This window comes from Aedes albopictus, chromosome 3, assembly GCF_035046485.1.
Source record: "Aedes albopictus strain Foshan chromosome 3, AalbF5, whole genome shotgun sequence".
In the NCBI taxonomy this organism is placed as follows: Eukaryota; Metazoa; Arthropoda; class Insecta; order Diptera; family Culicidae; genus Aedes; species Aedes albopictus.
The window spans coordinates 179,724,834-179,744,084 of record NC_085138.1 but is presented as its reverse complement, the minus strand read 5'-3'; the positions used below and the strand labels follow the sequence as shown (position 1 = coordinate 179,744,084).

General features: G+C 37.9%; 2 protein-coding genes across 3 annotated transcripts in view; one reads left to right on the top strand and one right to left on the bottom strand.

Moving 5' to 3' along the window:
* LOC109413056 (uncharacterized) overlaps nt 1-5,463 on the bottom strand; it is a 36,020-nt gene extending 30,557 nt beyond the window's left edge. Inside the window, exon 1 of one of the 2 annotated variants that reach the window (XM_062855590.1) lies at nt 5,267-5,463. The gene's annotated coding sequence lies outside the window, so the exon portion shown is untranslated. The remainder of the gene's footprint in view (nt 1-5,266) is intronic. The other variant, XM_062855591.1, reaches the window with a different exon arrangement.
* Nucleotides 1-19,007, top strand: part of LOC109413060 (kinesin-like protein KIF3A) — a 62,992-nt gene extending 43,985 nt beyond the window's left edge. The window contains exons 3-5 of the mRNA XM_029862757.2: nt 15,677-16,821; nt 16,884-17,301; nt 18,141-19,007. Of these exons, the coding sequence (XP_029718617.1) occupies nt 15,677-16,821; nt 16,884-17,301; nt 18,141-18,398 (1,821 nt within the window). The 3' untranslated portion in view covers nt 18,399-19,007. The remainder of the gene's footprint in view (nt 1-15,676; nt 16,822-16,883; nt 17,302-18,140) is intronic.
* Nucleotides 19,008-19,251: the final 244 nt, after the last annotated feature.

Below are 19,251 nucleotides of genomic sequence, written 5' to 3'. Positions count from 1 at the left end.
ATTTGAATTGATCGGTAAATGCATGTGCCAAGCCGTTTTGAAGAGTGTTACGTCTGTTTGTCTGTGCTATAATGTTCTATACAATCTCTATTGAAATATTACGGACAAACTTACAGCGTTCTAATAGTGTAGATTATAAGTGCGATCATAAGGGAGGAATTGTGGATAAGGATAAATACAGATACGAACACTAGCAAACTTCTTTCTGGATAACATGTTGACAAATTTGAATGGAGTTTCTTACGGCAACACAGGTAATCCTGTAAAGATATCGAATCCTTTATTTTGAAATAAAAAAAAAAATAAAACAGTGAGATTTGTTGAATCTATAGAAACATCAGAATGATATTTAGGAATTTCAGATTTCTCGGGAGCTACGAAAAAAACCGATGATCTTTCTAAAGTGTTTTTCTTGCTTTATTTCTTGGGAATCCAATAAAGAAAACCTGCAAACCTGTAGACACGATGTTCTGAGCAATGTGTGCAAGTATTTGTAGCCGATTTAGAATAAATAGATTTTTAGATGAATTCCCGAAAGTATTGCTAAGAGATCCATTATACTTTTCAAATCTTCGAAGTTTTAAGCAAAATTCTGAAAGTTTGGAAGGAATGGAAAAAATACCAAATTACCAAATATGCGTCGGATTATTGCAGCCTTTTACAGTTTGGCAATGAGTTGTCCTACTTTTAACGGCAACTGAGTAAGAAAACAAAGGATTTATCGTTTTTTGAGTAAGACCAACTTAGCCACTGAGTAGAAAATTTTCCCTGTGTAAACATATGGTGAAATTTCTGATTGACATTATGAAATCTGTGTGGACCACTTTCTAATGCATTTAAAAACTAATTCGCGAGCCGCACAAAACCTGGTCAAGGGCCGCAGTCTGGTGATCACTGCTCTTAGGGCTTCTGCTGGGATTTCTTCAGGAATTCCTGCTGGGGTTGGCTAGAAATCATTACTGAGATACCTGCAGTGGTGACACCAGGAATTCCATCAAGCATTCTTCTAAGGGTTTCTCCACAGATTCTTTCATAAAATTCTGCTGGATGCGTCTGAGGCACCCTCCTGGGATTCAGACGTTCATTTTGTAATTCTTCCAGGATTTTTTCCAGAAACTCATCCAGAAATTGTTAATGTGTTCCGGCAAAGATTTTTCCCCTCCTGGGATTTCTTCAGGAATTTTCTGAAGAAATTCCTCCAGGGATTTCTCAAAAAATCAATCCAAAAATTTTATAGAAATTTTCTTTCCCATAAATATCTCCAATCATTAATCTAGGCATTCCTCTGAAAACTTTTTTAGGGTTTCCTGTAAAAATTCTTCTAGGTATTGTTCCAGACAATTCACCAGAGATTTCTCTAGGGGTTCATTTAAAATGGCCTCAGGAGTTTCTTTAGAGATTCTTTGGGTAATTCCCAAGTAACAGAACTAGCTGAATAGCAGTTTCTCATCCTAAAGTTTCCTTAAGAGTGGTTTGTTCCAATAATAGAAATACACTAGAACTCCAATGGCGCTATAGTCACTTTTCCAATTTAAATACATTAATAACTTTTATTGCAACAATTGATTATTTTGAGGTGTCCAGCTTGAAGGGCATCATTTGTTTTGGCAAACAAAATTTATTTGACACTTCTAGTACCGCTACTGACGCTGTAAGGGCGTGGCAAACTAGATGTTAGTCACACGAATAGTCGCGACATTGGACTTCTGTGGCTAGTTATTCTACTGTTCCAATCTTATTTACTAATAAGGTTTGTTGGGTTACTCCAGGGATTTGAAAGATTTTTTTTAAGTATTTCTTTTAGAGTACTTTTATTTTATCTTTCAGCATAGTTTGGTCATGCTTTTTATTCTTTTTATTATTAATATTTCAAAGAGTAGTTTGCTCTGGCTAAGATGGTTTTTAGGTTTTTAGGTTTAGCTAAAGAGGTTATAAAAATATACTAAAAAATGTTACATAATACATCGGCAATGATTTTTATTAGGGCCTGATTGACTTGATCGATTTCTCTTCGTCGATTCTCTTTTTTGCTATTGCGGCGCTCATAATAAATCCACATTGGGCGGCGGCGATATGCCCGCGAGGAGATGCCCGCGATACAGACGCAATGTCAAAATCGAATAGATACTGTCACCCACCCAGCAGCATCGCAGCAGCCTTCAGGCCGTTCATATCAAAACAAAAGTTAACACAATGGCAACTCAGGTGGCCAGAAATCATAATAATATTTATCGCGACATTGATTCACTATACGCATACGCATCACCTCGTTGGATTTGTGTTTAATAATCGGGATGTTATTTAGTGATGCTGCAGGGGGATGCGGCTTCATCTTTTCCATTTCCACATCGCGTCTGTATCGCGTGCATCTCCTCGCGGCTATATCGCCGCAGCCTCATGTGGATTTGATATAAGCGCCGCATGCAGGTTTTCTGACCATCAGGTCGCTCATAGTGGTGCGGTCATATTTTTGCAACTTGATGGAAAAGAAGAAGACACACGCGTTTCGCGGATTTATCTTGCAAGGCACAATATTGCGGCGCTCATAATAAATCCACATTGGGCGGCGGCGATATGCCCGCGAGGAGATGCCCGCGATACAGACGCAATGTCAAAATCGAATAGATACTGTCACCCACCCAGCAGCATCGCAGCAGCCTTCAGGCCGTTCATATCAAAACAAAAGTTAACACAATGGCAACTCAGGTGGCCAGAAATCATAATAATATTTATCGCGACATTGATTCACTATACGCATACGCATCACCTCGTTGGATTTGTGTTTAATAATCGGGATGTTATTTAGTGATGCTGCAGGGGGATGCGGCTTCATCTTTTCCATTTCCACATCGCGTCTGTATCGCGTGCATCTCCTCGCGGCTATATCGCCGCAGCCTCATGTGGATTTGATATAAGCGCCGCATGCAGGTTTTCTGACCATCAGGTCGCTCATAGTGGTGCGGTCATATTTTTGCAACTTGATGGAAAAGAAGAAGACACACGCGTTTCGCGGATTTATCTTGCAAGGCACAATAATAACTTGATCAAAGTAAATTAAATCATTATTATTTTTTGTAACAACAAAATGTATACTTTTCCTACAGATTTTAACCAAACATTCTTTGGGAAACACAATGCATATAACATAAAGAGAGGATCGATATAGGGAAATCCATAATGTCAGTCAGGCCCTAATGAAAAATTATTGTCGACATATCCATTCAATTCCATATGTCTCGAGACCACCGAAAATTGATGATGCTCTAGAGAGCAATCTTTGTAAGCTCTTCAAAAATCATTTCCATAATAGTATGCGTTGTCATTTAATATTCTTGGCCTTATTAAAGGTTAAAAAATCATCAAATCAAGCCTAACTTTACCAACCATTGTATGTAACATATGTAAACAAAATAGAGATTTTCACTTGAGGCGCTGAATTTCGTTATTGACTAGGGTAAAAATACTAGACTTCGTCCCCCTAAAATTCTGCTCTAATCTTCGCCACTTCATACATAAAAAATGGAATTTGTATAGAGGGGGCAAAGACTAGAGCAGTGGCGAAGTTTAGTGCTTTTACCCTACTTGTATCACTCACCTTTTGGGATGATTTGTGAAAAAATACCCGGATTTTTCACGTTTCTAAAATGCTCAATTTATGAATTGCTATGGGAACAGAGAACTTCCCCTTCGTTTTCCGCCGTTCGTGGATTTCGTTAGATACGGTGTTAGGTAAAGTTGGGCTCGAAATATTATTCCAGAAACCCAACCGAAGTACCCCATCAGTGTTTACCTGGCCAGGCCAGAGGATAACAAATGTGTACATATGTATTTCCAAAAACGCTTCATTGTTTTATTCAAAAGCAAAAAGTCAAGTGTTTTAACCGCCAATCAGATTTTGTTGTTCTTTGTATGAAGTCATTATTCAATCCTATTTTAAAGTCACTATTTGGTAACATTTTTCATATACTTGATACTTAATCCCTAAAACAACTATTTAGAACACCAGTTTTCGCTAGCTTTGTTGGTGAAACTTTTGAAGTCTGCTAGATCCCTTAGTTTATGTTAAGTTTACCCTAGTAGGATGTTGGGGTCAATATGACTCAGACAGGTACGCTGAACGTGCACTACATCATCGTGGTAAGACAAACCTAACATCTTAGGAAGGTTAAGCATGAGTGCCAACGTAATTTCAACAGAATTGATTAACAATCTACTGGAGAAATAATCGGCAAATTTGTGTGCATTTTAGACAGAATTAATAAGGACTTCTTCTCGGGTGGAAGCAAACAACAAATCAAGAAGAAAATAATAACGAATGTTGAATGCATCACCCATCTTATCATTCTTATATTATTTATCATCTAAACATCTTAACAACTTTCCAAATAAATTCACAATGAACGCAAGGGATTGTACAGTCAAATTTATTTTATTTTATTACTGAAAGGCAAACACGTTCGAATACCACAAATTTCTCTTGACGCACTTGTTTAAATAATATACCCAAAAACGGTAGACATTTGTGTGCTTTTGTCATTGCCACGTGCAACTCCATAGCATAGAATCGCATTGTCCGTCCCCCCAGTCCGGGAGTGTGAAGGCGACGAGCAGAGAGCAGCTCACGCACGACGATTGTGCATTGTTATGTAGAGACGCCGCCGCCGTCGACGTCCAAACTCGTTTGGAACCCGCTTTTTAGTCGTTTGAGAAAACTCCGTTTAACAATAAACAAAAGAATATGCACCAGTGATACGCATGTAGGTAGGTGTTACATAAAACGGGTCACGACTGACTGTTACAACTGCTCTATTTTGAAAAACTTATTGTTCTAGCACAGCACTGTCCTGCCGCTATCGATTTCAGCCCATCAGTCTGCTTTCGTGCCATTTGATGTGTTGTAAAAAATATAGGTCATATAGAATCCACATTAGTTTTTTATGACCATCGGATTGTTTCCCAGGAACCGCCGCCAGTATGCACTACCAGCGGCTTCATGTTTCATCCAACAACTAACTTTAATTGATTGATATTTCACCATTGTCTAGTCATTCACTCCTTCTAGGCCAGGAGCAGGAGCCTTCTTCTTGGCCACCGACTTTGACTTTGACCGTTAGAAACGCGTCGTACGTAGACACACCCATGGGCATTTTCCACTCCACAGCTAAATGTTGTTTATGTCTTCACAAGGGTTTGGGTTATCCTGCCCGCGAAGAAGATCCAGGCAGCACGGCGGCGCGTCAGTAGAAAACAAAGGAATATAACTAACCTAACGTGATTGGATTGCTGCACGCGATATGTTGCGGTGGGTAATGTTACGGCACGGGAACAATACCAAATGTCCGGACTAGGCACGCGGCGGCAACTCGATTCGAATGTGACCGTTATCGAAGAACGCGCTCAAAACACTGAACCGAACAACGTTGGACGGTGATGTTGATGTGACGACGACGACGACGACTGACGACTGCATGGGATTCGATCGAGGGGAGGTCATGCTTGGAATCTTCTCCTCTCTTCGTCGCATGAACTAGTTGTAGCTTGGTGTTGTGGATGTTTATATTGACTGTTGTATGGACTACAGGCGGTGATTCTCTCAATGAAATGAACAAAAATGAACACGGTTCGATCTTCGTAATGATCTTGTGATAATGCGTATTTAAAATGTTGTTGTTGTTTACCATATATCAAACTTTCTGTATATCATATTGCAGTGTAAGCAACAAAATTGTACAAGCACTTGTTCAGATTATAGAACCTTATTTCACACAGTGATTGATTTTCCAGAATCTTGTTTTTCAGGAGACGAAAGCGTCTTCATATTCATTTGTATCACTAGTTTAGACTCCGAATAATTTCGTTATTTTTATTATCGTGTATGTGATCTAACTCCTAGAAATACATACAAAAGTAAGAAATAATATATAGGTAGAGCGTTTTGATTTTGATAGGGAGAGAATGCTCAGGTAACACTTTTTTCTAACTTTTTTAAAGCATCCTTTATTTGGACAAAATCAGGTCATTGCAGGTGATAACTGTCGCTGAGACCGGCTCACTATATTTACGCCTTGACTTTAAAAATATTTAGGGCGGTGATTTTCTGAAAAGGGCTGTTCATAAACCACGTAGACCAAATTTTGGCCATCTCAGCACCCCCTCCCTCCTCGTAGACTTTCGTCCATACAAAAAAATTAAAATTTGTATGGAGCATAGATTTTGCCTAGAGCCACCACCCCCACCCCCCCACCTCCCCCAAAAAGTCTACGTGGTTTCTGAATGGTCCCAAAGACCAAGCCAAAAAAGAAGGAAAATGCATTTGGATACTCAAATTAATGCACCCCCCGTTAGTTAGAGCCACAGCCATTTTTGCGGACCCCTCGATTTTGGTCAAATGTTGACTCATTTGAAAACTCATTAAAAATAAAATGTTGTTGAAAAAAGGAAATATAGAGCTACAATTCACAGTTAAAAAGTTGGGTCAGCCATATTGAGTTTAGTCGCCATGTTGAATTTATATATCAAATTTTCACCATGTTGGCGACCACCGATTTTCAATATTTTAACATCACTTGAAACAGCTGTCACATTTATACACAACATATCAAACAATTAAAGAAGGCTTTTTTCCTCTCAAAAGTTGACTGCAGTTTTGCAATTATATCACATTTTCTCCATACATTTCCATGCGCACCGGCAACGACAGATAACAGCATCAGAAGGCCAGCTCCAGAGGCACGTTATCCTTGATTTGGGACACTTGTGCAATCGCCATATATGTATACATATAACCCTATATCATCATTTACCTGAGGCAGAATGGGACAAGGGATGGGAATGAGGAAATGGAAAGGTGATCGTGATGAAATAGGAAGGGGTACCCTAGAATGAACGCATAAGCGCAACGAGAGCTCACAGCCCATAATACAACGGGTTAAGGTGTCATGATGCATCACTAAGCTTTCATACGAATCACTGACTTTTTGCTTTTCAATGATTGTTTGCCTCGCGATTTTGAAGTGATAAAAAAATGTCAATACTGTAGCCACAGACAAACAGACGTAACACTTGCGAAATTTCCATCGACCACGCTTTTAACGATCATTTTAAATTTTCATAGTTGTGGCTTTCACAACCAGAGGCGCGCGCATCGTTTTTCTATGCGTTTGACGTTTCACACTAGCGCCTTCTGTTGACGATATTGCAAAACACAGTGATTCGTGCAACTTTTCCACCAGGTGATGGTAGTGTGAATTGGGCGATGGATTTCCATGAAAATCGTTCAATGTGTTACGTCTGTTTGTCTGTGCTGTAGCCACGCAGCAGAAAAAGTATCATCGCAATCACTGTGGGTGAGCAAATGGGATGATACTTTTTCATACGAATATTCGCTTTGGTGCCAAAATTTCAAAGTGATGATTATCTGCCATCAAAGCGAATATTCGTATGAAAAAGTATCATCCTATATGCTCACTCGCAGTGATTGCGATGATACTTTTTCTGCTGTGTTGCTGCAGAATTGGCAGTTTTTTATCACTTCAAAAACGCGAGGCAAACTATCATTGAAAGGTAAAAAGTCAATGATTCATTTGAAAGCTTAGTGATGCATCATGACACCTTAATCAGTGCCCTGAAAAGGATACTGTAACACGCATAAGCGAAAAAGTAGCTTGTGACGTCATGCGGCTTTTAATATGACATTGAAAGACACGTCGTCGAAAGCATCCCCACACTGAAATCAATTTCATTGTAATTTAAACGACAAACGCGTTGTTAAATTCGCAAGCATGAAATTTTGTTAAATATACTATAAAATCAGTGAAATTGAGAGAAAAATGGTTGTTTTGAACCCATTTCTCATCGTGATTGTATGGCAAATTTAACCACTCGGTGTTTTCAAAATACCTACTTAGAGCGAGCACATTTGATAGTGTAAACTACTATCCTCGTGGTAAAAATAATAAAAAAAAGTCATAGTTCAGTGATTCCATACTATCGATTCTACCATGCTTGTGGTAGTATTAAATATATTATACCAACAAAACACAACCGAAGTTATTTTGTGGTTAATTTTACAGATAATGTAGTTAGGTGTTTGTTGACATGCAAATACTTGTTCTTCAGAGATGAGAATTATTTTTTGCAACTTTTCAATAGAAAATATTACTGTTTAAAATATAAAACCATAGTGAATAGGTGAAAATAATCGAAAGTTACCTAAATAAAACAAGACTTTATTGAAGGTAAGTCAATGTTTCACATAAACATAAATTTCGACTATTCACTTGCTGCTTTGTTGATTTAGATGCCGATGTAGAAAGCTTCCGGCCCGGACTATAACGACCTCAACGATTTTCCGTGCTGACCAAGAGAATATAGTCCCCCATGTAAAGTTTACATCAGCCCATATGAAACAAGTTGAATTCAGTTTCTTACTAGGGGCCTTGTTGTTTTCAGGATTCATGATACTAAAACAGCTCCTGAAAGTTTCCGGCAATTAATCTGAAGCGGAAAAGTTTTATGGTGCACAACCTAGAAAGAAAAACCGGAGACTACTGTAAACTGGCTAATACCTCTGATTGTTGCACAAAGTATTATCAGGTACCAAGAAGATGCCAGCGTTTCTATAATAAATACATTTATAAGTGAATGATTTATACCTACATATTTGTACCATTTCTGTTTTTATAAGAATAAAATAAAATGATTTTAAATTACAATATAATACATCAAAAATACTACCATGCTGCAGTAAATCAAAAATAGTCAATATAACTACCTTCTGTTGCATATTTGACAGATGAATTGTACATTCAATAGTAGAGACAACAACCTCAACAGAAACTCAGAACAATAGTAAAAAATACTACATTCGTCTTATCATAAACATGAAATCACTTCGGTTGAAAAACGTTGGTGCGAGTCTGTTAAATGTAACCTCAATTGTAGTAATTTTCACTATAAAGCTGCTTTCAGTGCAAGCAAAAACTACGTTTGAGCGAGTGCTTTCTTGAAAACGTATACAAATTTGTGTAAAAGAGTCATTGTGTACTCCAAATTGGGAGGCATGTGAGTTTACATGAATAGGCGTGTTAGCCAGACGAACATCACAGTGTGATAATTGACAATGCGTTTCAAGCATTTCAGAACGAACGAGATATCCTGATAAATCTGGATACCCATTCCTTCTTTATACAACGCAAGCACCCTTTCGGGATAAAACTATAGAGTGATTTCACGTCATGAAAATGTCCAATAGAAACCTACAACAGTTCAAAACATGTTTGAAATACTCAAATCCCCCTGGAGAAAAATAGGGCAAAACCCCATTTGCTCCTAGAGCTTTTTAAGACCCTCTAAATCGATATTATAGCTACAATCCTCGGGAACTCATTCCTTCTTTATACTATGGTACCCCGCTAGGCCGAATGCCGTTAGGCCGAATGTCGTTAGGCCGAATGCCGTTAGACCGAAAGGGTCGTTAGGCCGAAAGGGTCGTTAGGCCGAAAGGGTCGTTAGGCCGAAAGGGTCGTTAGGCCGAATTTTCCATTAGGCCGGTTGAGTCGGGTCGTTGGGCCAAATGGGTTGTAAGGTTAAACGGTATGCTTAGGCAACTGGATGGTATGAAACTGTTTAATGTTTGAGGGAAACGGTCTTCGACATTGAAATTTTGGTTGGCTTTGAATGGTTAATTGAATAAACACACTAATAGTATTTCGCGTTTTAAAGTCTAAATTATAGTTACACCGGGAACAAATTCAGAGTTCCAGTACGAACATGATTAACAAGATAAAGTGCTATTGAATCGAGGTCTCTAAAACAGCCTATGTTTAAAAGAAGGAAAAATCTTCGATGAAAATTTGTTAGCTGTTATGCTTATAGTGAGTACAAAAGTAATATTACGAAGAAACACCCTATGTTCGGAGAAGGAAAAACTCTGTTGAGGGCTGTAATCCTCATTATGAGTAAACATTTAAACTAGAAAGGGCAGCAGTAGACTACCGCCGTGAAGCTGAACAGTAAAACTAGAAAGAGTTTAGAAGAAGTAAAATTTCAGATGAAAAAGTTGAAAGCTATAATACGAATATGAGTGAAGCAGCCTATGTTCCGAAGAAGAAGGAACTCTGATGAAAAAGTAAAAGACTGTAATTTTTATAATGAAAAGCCTATTTTCAAAAGAAAGAAATTCGGATGAAAAATTTAACAGCTGTTATGTTTATAGTGAGTATAACAGTTAGGCTAGAAGAAAAGTCTATGTACAGAAGAAGGAAAAACTCTTATGAAAAAGATTATGGCTGAAATACTTATAATGAGTAGAATAGTTAAACTAGAAAGAACAGCCTATTTTCAAAAGAAGGAAAAATCTCCGATGAAAAATTTAATTGCTGTAATGTCCATAATGAGTAGAACGTTAAATCTACAAAAAACAACCCTTGTTTAAAAGAAGGACAAATCCCGGATGATAAGTTTAATAGCTGAAATGCTATATTTATTCTTCACCACTTATGCTTACAGCTTTTTTGTCCACTAGGGCGCTACGTAACCGACTACAATTGGCAGCTGAACTGACACTTTGTACAGCGCCTAAATGTATTCTAGTTTACTATATTGAACTGTTTTGCGCTGTTTTCTTTTTTTGTATCCTGCTCATGGTAGAATGATAAGCACGATGGTGTTGATGCTTTCAGGTAAGGTATAATAGCCTTTGTGATTTGTATTAAATTCATTTGCAAGCACTATAATTATGTTGACAATGTTACTGTATTGAATATCTTTATCCTGTCGATAGCTTTGGTTGTGGCCGTTCACCATAACACTTTGTTTCTGACTAAAAATAAGCTTTTTCGAGATGCTGTATTATAAATCTTTTCTACTTCGCCTCCCAAATTGATTTCCCCCACAGTTCCCCAATGATGTTGACTTTTCTCATGTTTATTTCGTTTTGCGCAATATAAAACGATAAAAGTCTGTAGACACATATAATGACAACCTATTCGGCCTAACGACCCTTTCAGCCTAATGACCCGTTCAACCTAATGACCCATTCGGCCTAACGACTCTTTTTGCCTAACGACCCTTTCGGCCAAACGGCATTCGGAACGGCCGAATCGGTTGAAAATGCTATATAGTATATACATTCACAGCGAGTGGGTGAACACCAAGTAGTTTTTAGAAGTATAACACTTCTGGATGGTCAGATGAGTCTTCTTCAAATTTTTAATAATATCCTTCATACACACTTGTTTTATTTCCTATTGAAATCAGTTTTCAGTTGTTCCGTTATCCCGGGAGCGGTCGTGAGTACACGCACCATGAAAAAATCACGCTTGTGGTACCGTCAAACGGGGTTACTTGCAACAGCGGTGTAACTTGCAACACGATGACATACACTAAATGTGAAGCATTTTCTAATAATAATGAAAACTAGTATGCCCTATTATTTCGGTTATAGAGATTATGTGTATCAAAGATCGATTAAGTATAAAAATTAGCTTTGTTTCTTTGTTTATGGTTTAGCTACACTGTTAAAACGGATTGCTCATTTTATGCCATAAAAACAAGTATGAAAATCGTGCTTGACCTCTCCCTTATGGTAAGAGCGATAAGTCTGATGACCTTGCTTGCAGTTAGGGTACCTAATAGTAAGCTTAGCCAAGCGATAAAAGTTTGATAAACTTATCGACTAAGTAATGCAAAAAATCATTATTATATTCGACAAGCACTATGGGGTAACTTGCAACAGTTGAATTTGAAGAAAACCTTCTATTATTTATCTTCATTTAACGATATATTTGACAGAAATAACCGAAATGGATCATTTATTGATTATGTTACGCGTTTATTTACAAATGACAACTCATTTTTTACATTTTTCGCACTTTTGAAGGTCACATTGTTAGGAATTACCACATTTTGAAGTTTCATCCATGTTTCATCATGTTAAAAGTTCAATTTTTGTTTATGAACGCTGTAAAGCAATCACCAACATCAATTCTGAATGGATGGAGTAAACTATTTCAGTCTAATACTCAAATTAGCGAGTTTGACATTTACAAAGTAGAATAGGTGTGTTTCAATCATGTTAATTTAGCTGAAATTGCCAAACACCACTTCAAACTGAAAACTACTTGAAGATGACTCACTCTACCTTTTCAAGAAATGACAATAATCATTGTTGACATTTTGTAATTAGTACTAAGTCACGAGAATCGTATATATTTTGTGTTTGAGTGACGTGAGACCTGTTGCTAAACGATATACTCTCCCTTGCAATAACTATCAATCCTTTCATGAAAAATTATATGTCAATTGGTTAGTGTACATCTTTTCATGGTATGTTTCATGCATAACATCAAAAATTTACAATACGACTAAATACTAGAATGTTAGTGCTGTTTAATGATAGCTAACTTAGCTTCATGTGCTATGTTGCAAGTTACCCCACAGATGGGGAAACTTGCAACAAGCATGTATTTCGCACCTCCTGATAAGGTGGCAACGTATTTTGGTAAACCAAGTGCTGCATAGTATTCTACTCGGGGTAATTAGCGTACACGATGCTTCACAGGATGTTTCAAATGTTTAGATTTTCAATGATATTGCTTCAAAGTCGAAAAGTGTTGCAAGTTACCCCATTTGACGGTACACAGCATTTGCGTGGTGCCGATGAGGGTGGCCGAAGACGCGACTGCTCGAGAGTTGAAGTTCAAGTATCGTCATTCATCTGAATTTCACAGAAGTTTAGCTATACTTAAGGTCAGTAAATGTAAGCTTTCTTGTCAAAGTTTGGTATTTTTTGTTGATTTTTGGTATTTCTAAATTTTTAGATATTTTAACTGCTGAAACTGGCCTGTAAGTCTAACACAAAATGCCAACGGCAAGCAGCAACTTCAATTCATTTTTATGATTTACAAATTACTCAACGTACATATGCACAGATGCGTAAATTATTGGTTAAATTGGGAAAAAATCCACAGCTCAGGTGAGATTTGAACTCACGACCCTTATTCGCTAGACAAGTGTTTTACCAACTAAGCTACCGAGCCAATTAGTGGTCATTTTTTCCAGAACGTAAGTAAAATCTAAAATTTCACCCTAATCTTAAAACTTCTGATTGAATGCTCATAGTGTTAGAATCGATTTCAGAACACAGACAGTAATTTCAATATTCAATACACTCCAGACAAGACTTATAACACAAAATTTTGAATAGAAATAAGGAGAAACCGTAATTCTAGAAATAACTCTTCTAGAAATGGATTTTTCAAGGAAATATGGGAACGTCCATAAATTACGTCACGCAAAAATTTGTCATTTTCAACCCCCCCTCCCCCTATGTCACACTTTTTGTATGGGACCTCTGAAATTTTTGTATGAGTCGTCACACTTTGCTGAACCCCCCCTCCCCCCTAAAAGCGTGACGTAATTTATGGACGCTCCCTATTTGAAAATTAGAAATTGGCTAGTAATAACATTCGACATAAACTAATAAAGACTTCGCGACCCACCAAAAATCAGCCCGCGACCCACCAGTGGGTTGCGACCCATAGTTTGAGAAACGCTGGATTAAATATATTAGAAACTTGGAATATTGTCTCAAATTTTTTAAGACTAAGAGTTAACTGATGCTGCAAATTTAGGCACCTTACCTTTCTTTGACTTTTCCAAAAAGCTAAACGAGCACCAAAAATTAATTAAAAAAAAAAAACTTTTTTTATGTTAAAGGGCTATGTAATGTAAGGTTGTGATACCTATCAAAGTAATAAAATGTATTTATTTGAAAAGGCAATGCAAATTTGAACAAAAACACCTATTTTATAAATGTTCGTGATGGTGGGTCGCCAAATTCTTTGAAAATCGAAAGTGGGTCGCAAGTTGAAAAAGTTTGAGAACCCCTGAGTAGTGCAAATCGAAGTGATTTTCAGTTAATTTCTCCGGTGGGTTTGTTTTGGTTCTGAAATCAACACTGACAGCATTGCGATTTCAAAGGAAAAACATTTCTGATCATGTTGATTGGGATGTTGCATAGTTAATGGATTTTACCCTATCATCGAGCAGAATTTTTACCATGTATGTATATATTTTAATCCATTATCGCTAGTAACGGACTGAAATCTTTCTGTACCATTGAAATTTCGGAAGGGATATGCTCTTGAACACATGAATACACTCAGCGAAATAAACTACCGAAATTCATCAAAATACCTTATGAAATTTAGCCATAACTGTAAAGTATGGATGCCATTAGAATACCTTATGAAAATTTAAAATGCCTATTAACTAAGACCTAATTACATAAGATAAACTTATTAAAAATGCAGAAAAATCGTAAAATGATGCAGACTGCAATCGATCCATGAACGTCGAGATCACTGAGCTTGTGCCCAACCCACACGGCTGTCGACGCTTGAGAATATCGTGGTGCTAAAAGCGCATAAAAGCCAAACTGTGAGTCGATTCTGCGTCATATACCGACCTTATGAAATTCATTCTAGCCGTTATGAATTGTTTAAAGACCATTTCATAACTTAGACCTTATGATAATCTTAGCTTTATTTGCCTGAGTGTATGGGGTTAAAGTCGGCCATTGTGGCAGTTATGTATGGATTTTCTCATAATTCTTTGTAATGGAAAATCTGAGAAATTTTTGTTCAAAAAATAATTGTATTCTAAAAAAATGTTGGTATATACTTACAACAACATGCTCAACTTCCACAGTGCGAATACGTCATCGCTTGATTAATACATTATATAAATTTCCCAGGTTTTTTCTTTGCTTTCGTTTGATTTGTATCGTAGTAGCACGCTCGTGTATTCTTCATATATTATTAATCACTACTATAGTACGATAGTCTACACTCGCTGCCATTGCACTCACGCAACTTTAAAATAGGTCAGTGACAGTATGTCATCCGCTGTCCGGCAATAATAAGGAGCCAGTAATGAACCACTCTGGCTAGTCTTCCATCATTGCATTGGCAACGTGTCTCCGTTTGGATTGTTCTAGGTGGGCGTAAGAGGCGCATCAAGTGCATGAATGAGTTATTTAGTTATATGACTATATGTTGCTCCATTGGAAATGATTGCCATAACGGGGATCAAAATTAAATGAATTGAACTTTGGGGTCAGCACTCGTTTTGGAACCTATCTTGATTCTAGAACGGGTGCGTGGCAGGGAAGCCAGTATGTATGTGTTCTTAAATTCACAGACAGGATGGGCGTTAATTAATTCGATCGTCCGCTTTAGTTACGAGAACGATAAAGGTCAGCGAGCATGCACGTAAACACTGAACTCAAGATTCTTCTCACTAGATGTGTGAGAAATTAAAATTACAAATATGTTGATATCGTAAACTAGATACATAAGCAACTGAGCAACTGCACGTATGGTAAATTGTTAAATTTCAATGTAATCATTTTACCACCCAATCAGTCTAAATATAGTAAGAAAGTTTTTAATTCATAAATGGTATCTATTCATTGAGACACCTTTCAAAATGTAAAGGTTTAATGACACATTATATGTGGCAAATTTTTCATTTTTTTATTTTCTTTGATTTGAAATAATTAACCGTAAATTAAACTCACCGTTGCAAGGTTTTCGACGTACTTTCCAAAACATGCACTGCATACAACTCTATCTTATCCTCTGATTTCGATTCCCCTTATTATCTCATACAGATCGATTTGTACGTAGATACCGCCCGTCCGATCGTAGACAAAGTGCTGGAAGGCTACAATGGGACCATCTTGGCATACGGTCAAACAGGCACCGGCAAGACCTACACCATGTCCGGTAATCCGGATTCTCCGCAGACGAAGGGCATCATTCCGAACACGTTTGCCCACATCTTTGGGCACATCGCCCGGGCTAAGGAGAACCAAAAGTTCCTGGTGCGGGTAAGTTATATGGAAATCTATAACGAGGAGGTTCGTGACTTGCTCGGCAAGGAGTTCAACAAGAGCTTGGAAGTGAAGGAACGTGCCGATATTGGCGTGTTCGTGAAAGATCTGAGCGGGTATGTGGTTCATAATGCGGATGATCTAGATAACATTATGAAGTTGGGAAATAAAAACCGCGTTGTTGGAGCAACTAAAATGAATTCTGAATCTTCACGTTCGCATGCTATATTTTCTATTACAATCGAGTCCAGTGAGACCGATGAAAATGGTAAGCAGTATGTCAAAATGGGTAAACTGCAGCTTGTTGATCTGGCTGGATCAGAGAGACAGAGCAAAACTCAGTCTTCGGGATTGAGATTGAAAGAAGCAACAAAGATTAATCTGTCACTATCTGTACTGGGCAATGTGATTAGTGCCTTGGTTGATGGAAAAAGCACTCACATTCCATATCGTAATTCAAAACTCACCAGATTGTTACAAGATTCTCTGGGAGGTAATAGTAAAACCGTAATGTGTGCCAGTATCAGTCCGGCAGATTCAAACTATGTTGAAACAATTTCCACTTTACGTTATGCATGTCGTGCCAAAAGCATTCAAAACTTGGCTCACGTTAACGAAGAACCGAAGGATGCTTTGTTACGTCATTTCCAAGAGGAAATCAAGGAACTCAAACGACAGTTGGAGGAAGGTACTTTTGTCAATGGAATCTGTACAGATGAAGACGACGAAGAAGAGATTGACGATGATGACGAGGAAGAGGAGGAGGAGATTGAAATCGATGAAGACAAGGAAAAGGAGCGTTTAGAGAAGAAGGATAAGAAACGTCGAGAACGTGCTAAGGAGAAAAAGGAAAAGGCTGATGCGGAGAAGGAACTCTTGGAAAAGAAGGCAATTGAAAATGAACAAGAAATCAAGCGAGCTAAGTACGTTTTGCACCTTAGTTCGAAATTCACAAAAAAATATCAACGTTTTTTTACTATTCCAGATCTGAGCAGGATCAGCTTCGCGCAAAACTTTCATCACTGGAAAATAAAATTCTCGTTGGTGGCGAAAACTTGCTGGAGAAAGCACAGGCACAAGAGGTACTTTTGGAGAAGTCTATCGCCGAATTGGAACGTCGTACCAAAACCGAGCGCGAGCTTGAAGAAAATCTCCAGAAGATTGAAGCCGAACGAATTGACATCGAGGAACGCTACAGCTCTCTCCAGGAGGAATGCGTTGGAAAGACCAAAAAGCTACAACGCGTCATGTCGATGCTGATGAGCATCAAGTCCGAGTTGGCCGATCAACAGCAGGAACAGCAGCGCGAAAAGGAAGGCATTTATGAAAACATTCGAAGCCTTTCTAGGGAACTGGCTCTTTGCGAGTTGGTCATCAATTCCTACATTCCAAAGGAGTATCAGGTAAGCTACTGCTATGTATTTGCTGTTTATTTATCACAAAAATCAGGTACACCTAAACCTTGATTTACGTCCACTATTGGCTTAGCGAAAAAAAATTCTACCGACAAAATAATGATCAAAATACACATTTTTATATTTTTGTACACTTCTCCTAATCACGAAGATGTTTTAAAAAATATAAAACTGTTGAGTTTGCGCATTGTCTTAGCGGTAGATTTTTTTGTCGCTCAGCCAAGCATGGACGTAAAAAAAGGACAAGGTGTAAATTGATTGTTACCTGGTCAATGCAAAAATATTCTCCTTGTTTCGGACAATGCTCCCTCAGTTTTCCCGAGCCTTTAGGCTTCCCAGAACTTCTGCATATTGGTTTTCCAATTATTTCTTTCGACATTTGCACTACGTGAATAGCATATTAAAATTCCAATTCGTTTTATTTTATACGTTCACAATATTCGTTTCTTCACACACTCGAGATTATTTTGAAAACTCCTTCCAGCAGAGTGGATGGTTGGCGTAACGCCCCGACTGGAACAAAGCATACATCCCAGCTTAGTGTTCTATTGGCATTTCCACCAAGGTTTTCAGTTTTCGGCTGATTCATCTCGTACTCCCATAGTAATTACCTGAGAGCTTTGTCTGCCAATGGTCCTTTCAAATTCCTTATACTCATGTGGCAGATACGAAGATACTCTATGCCCAAAGAAATCACGAAAACTTCCTAAATTGACCAGGAATCGATCCCATCATCTTCACCATGGTCTTGCTGAATACCCGCGGGTTTTCTGCTTCGGCTATATGGGTCCTAATCTAAGAAACTATACATTCATTTTCCTTTCAAGAACATGATCGAAAAATTCACCCACTGGAACGAGGACATCGGTGAGTGGCAACTGAAGTGTGTTGCCTACACGGGAAACAATATGCGCAAAAATGTGGCCGAACCGAAAGTCAACACCAAAGAGACGGATCTGATTGATCTGTCGCATGTGTACTTGAGCTACAATACCGATTCCGTCACCGAACCGATGCGGGCCAAGACGGCAAGGCCCCGCACATCCGGAATAGCTCGTCCAACCACAGCTAGAAAGTATTACTAAGTTAGTAGGCACACTCACCCACCTGTTTGGGATACTCTAGTTTTAACTCTAGTTTTAAAGCGCACAGCCAAAAGATCAAAAGTTTTACTAGCAGAGAGGCTTTTTTTTTCGTGCATTGTGTTGTTGTTTTCGTGTTTAAAATAGTTTAGGTTGTGTTCAGTTATTTAAGAGCAATCGCAACATTCACAGCTTTTTTAAGTCATGTGCAATCATTTACTAGTCCAGCGACGTTAGAAGAGACTATATTTTGTTTGTTTTATTTAATGTTTGATTTTATTACAATTAAGAGCAAGGAACATATTTTCGGCAGTCAAAGTGAACTACATTTTGATTGTCAAACATAGGACCATAAATGTTGCTGTGGATGTGACAATATTCCAAAAGTAGATTATTTTAGGTTTGAATTTATTGCTTCATGTAGTTGGCAGTATATGTCAGAATTGTAGTTTTCTGTACAGTTAAGACGACCATCTTACAGTTAGAATGCAATAAAACAGTAATGCTCGATTCTATTTCAATTGGTGCTTCAGCTGTACGTGACTTATGTCATTTTTATTTTCTCTTGAATGAGATATTAACTGATTTATGCATTACAACTTTACAATATCGTACTACCAGGGTGGCCACCGAACCGGGAAAAACGGGAAAACCGGGAAAAAGACGGGAATTCAGAACGACCGGGGAAAAAGCGGGAAAAACCCGTGAATTTGGGATGATTACCGGGAAAATTATTGTTGTGAGAAATTTGGAAAATTATGGTTGAGAGAACATTTGAATTTTATACAACTTATCGATAATCTGTATATGCAAGTTAAATTCAAATTATCGATTTAGATCCTGTACTACCTTGCTT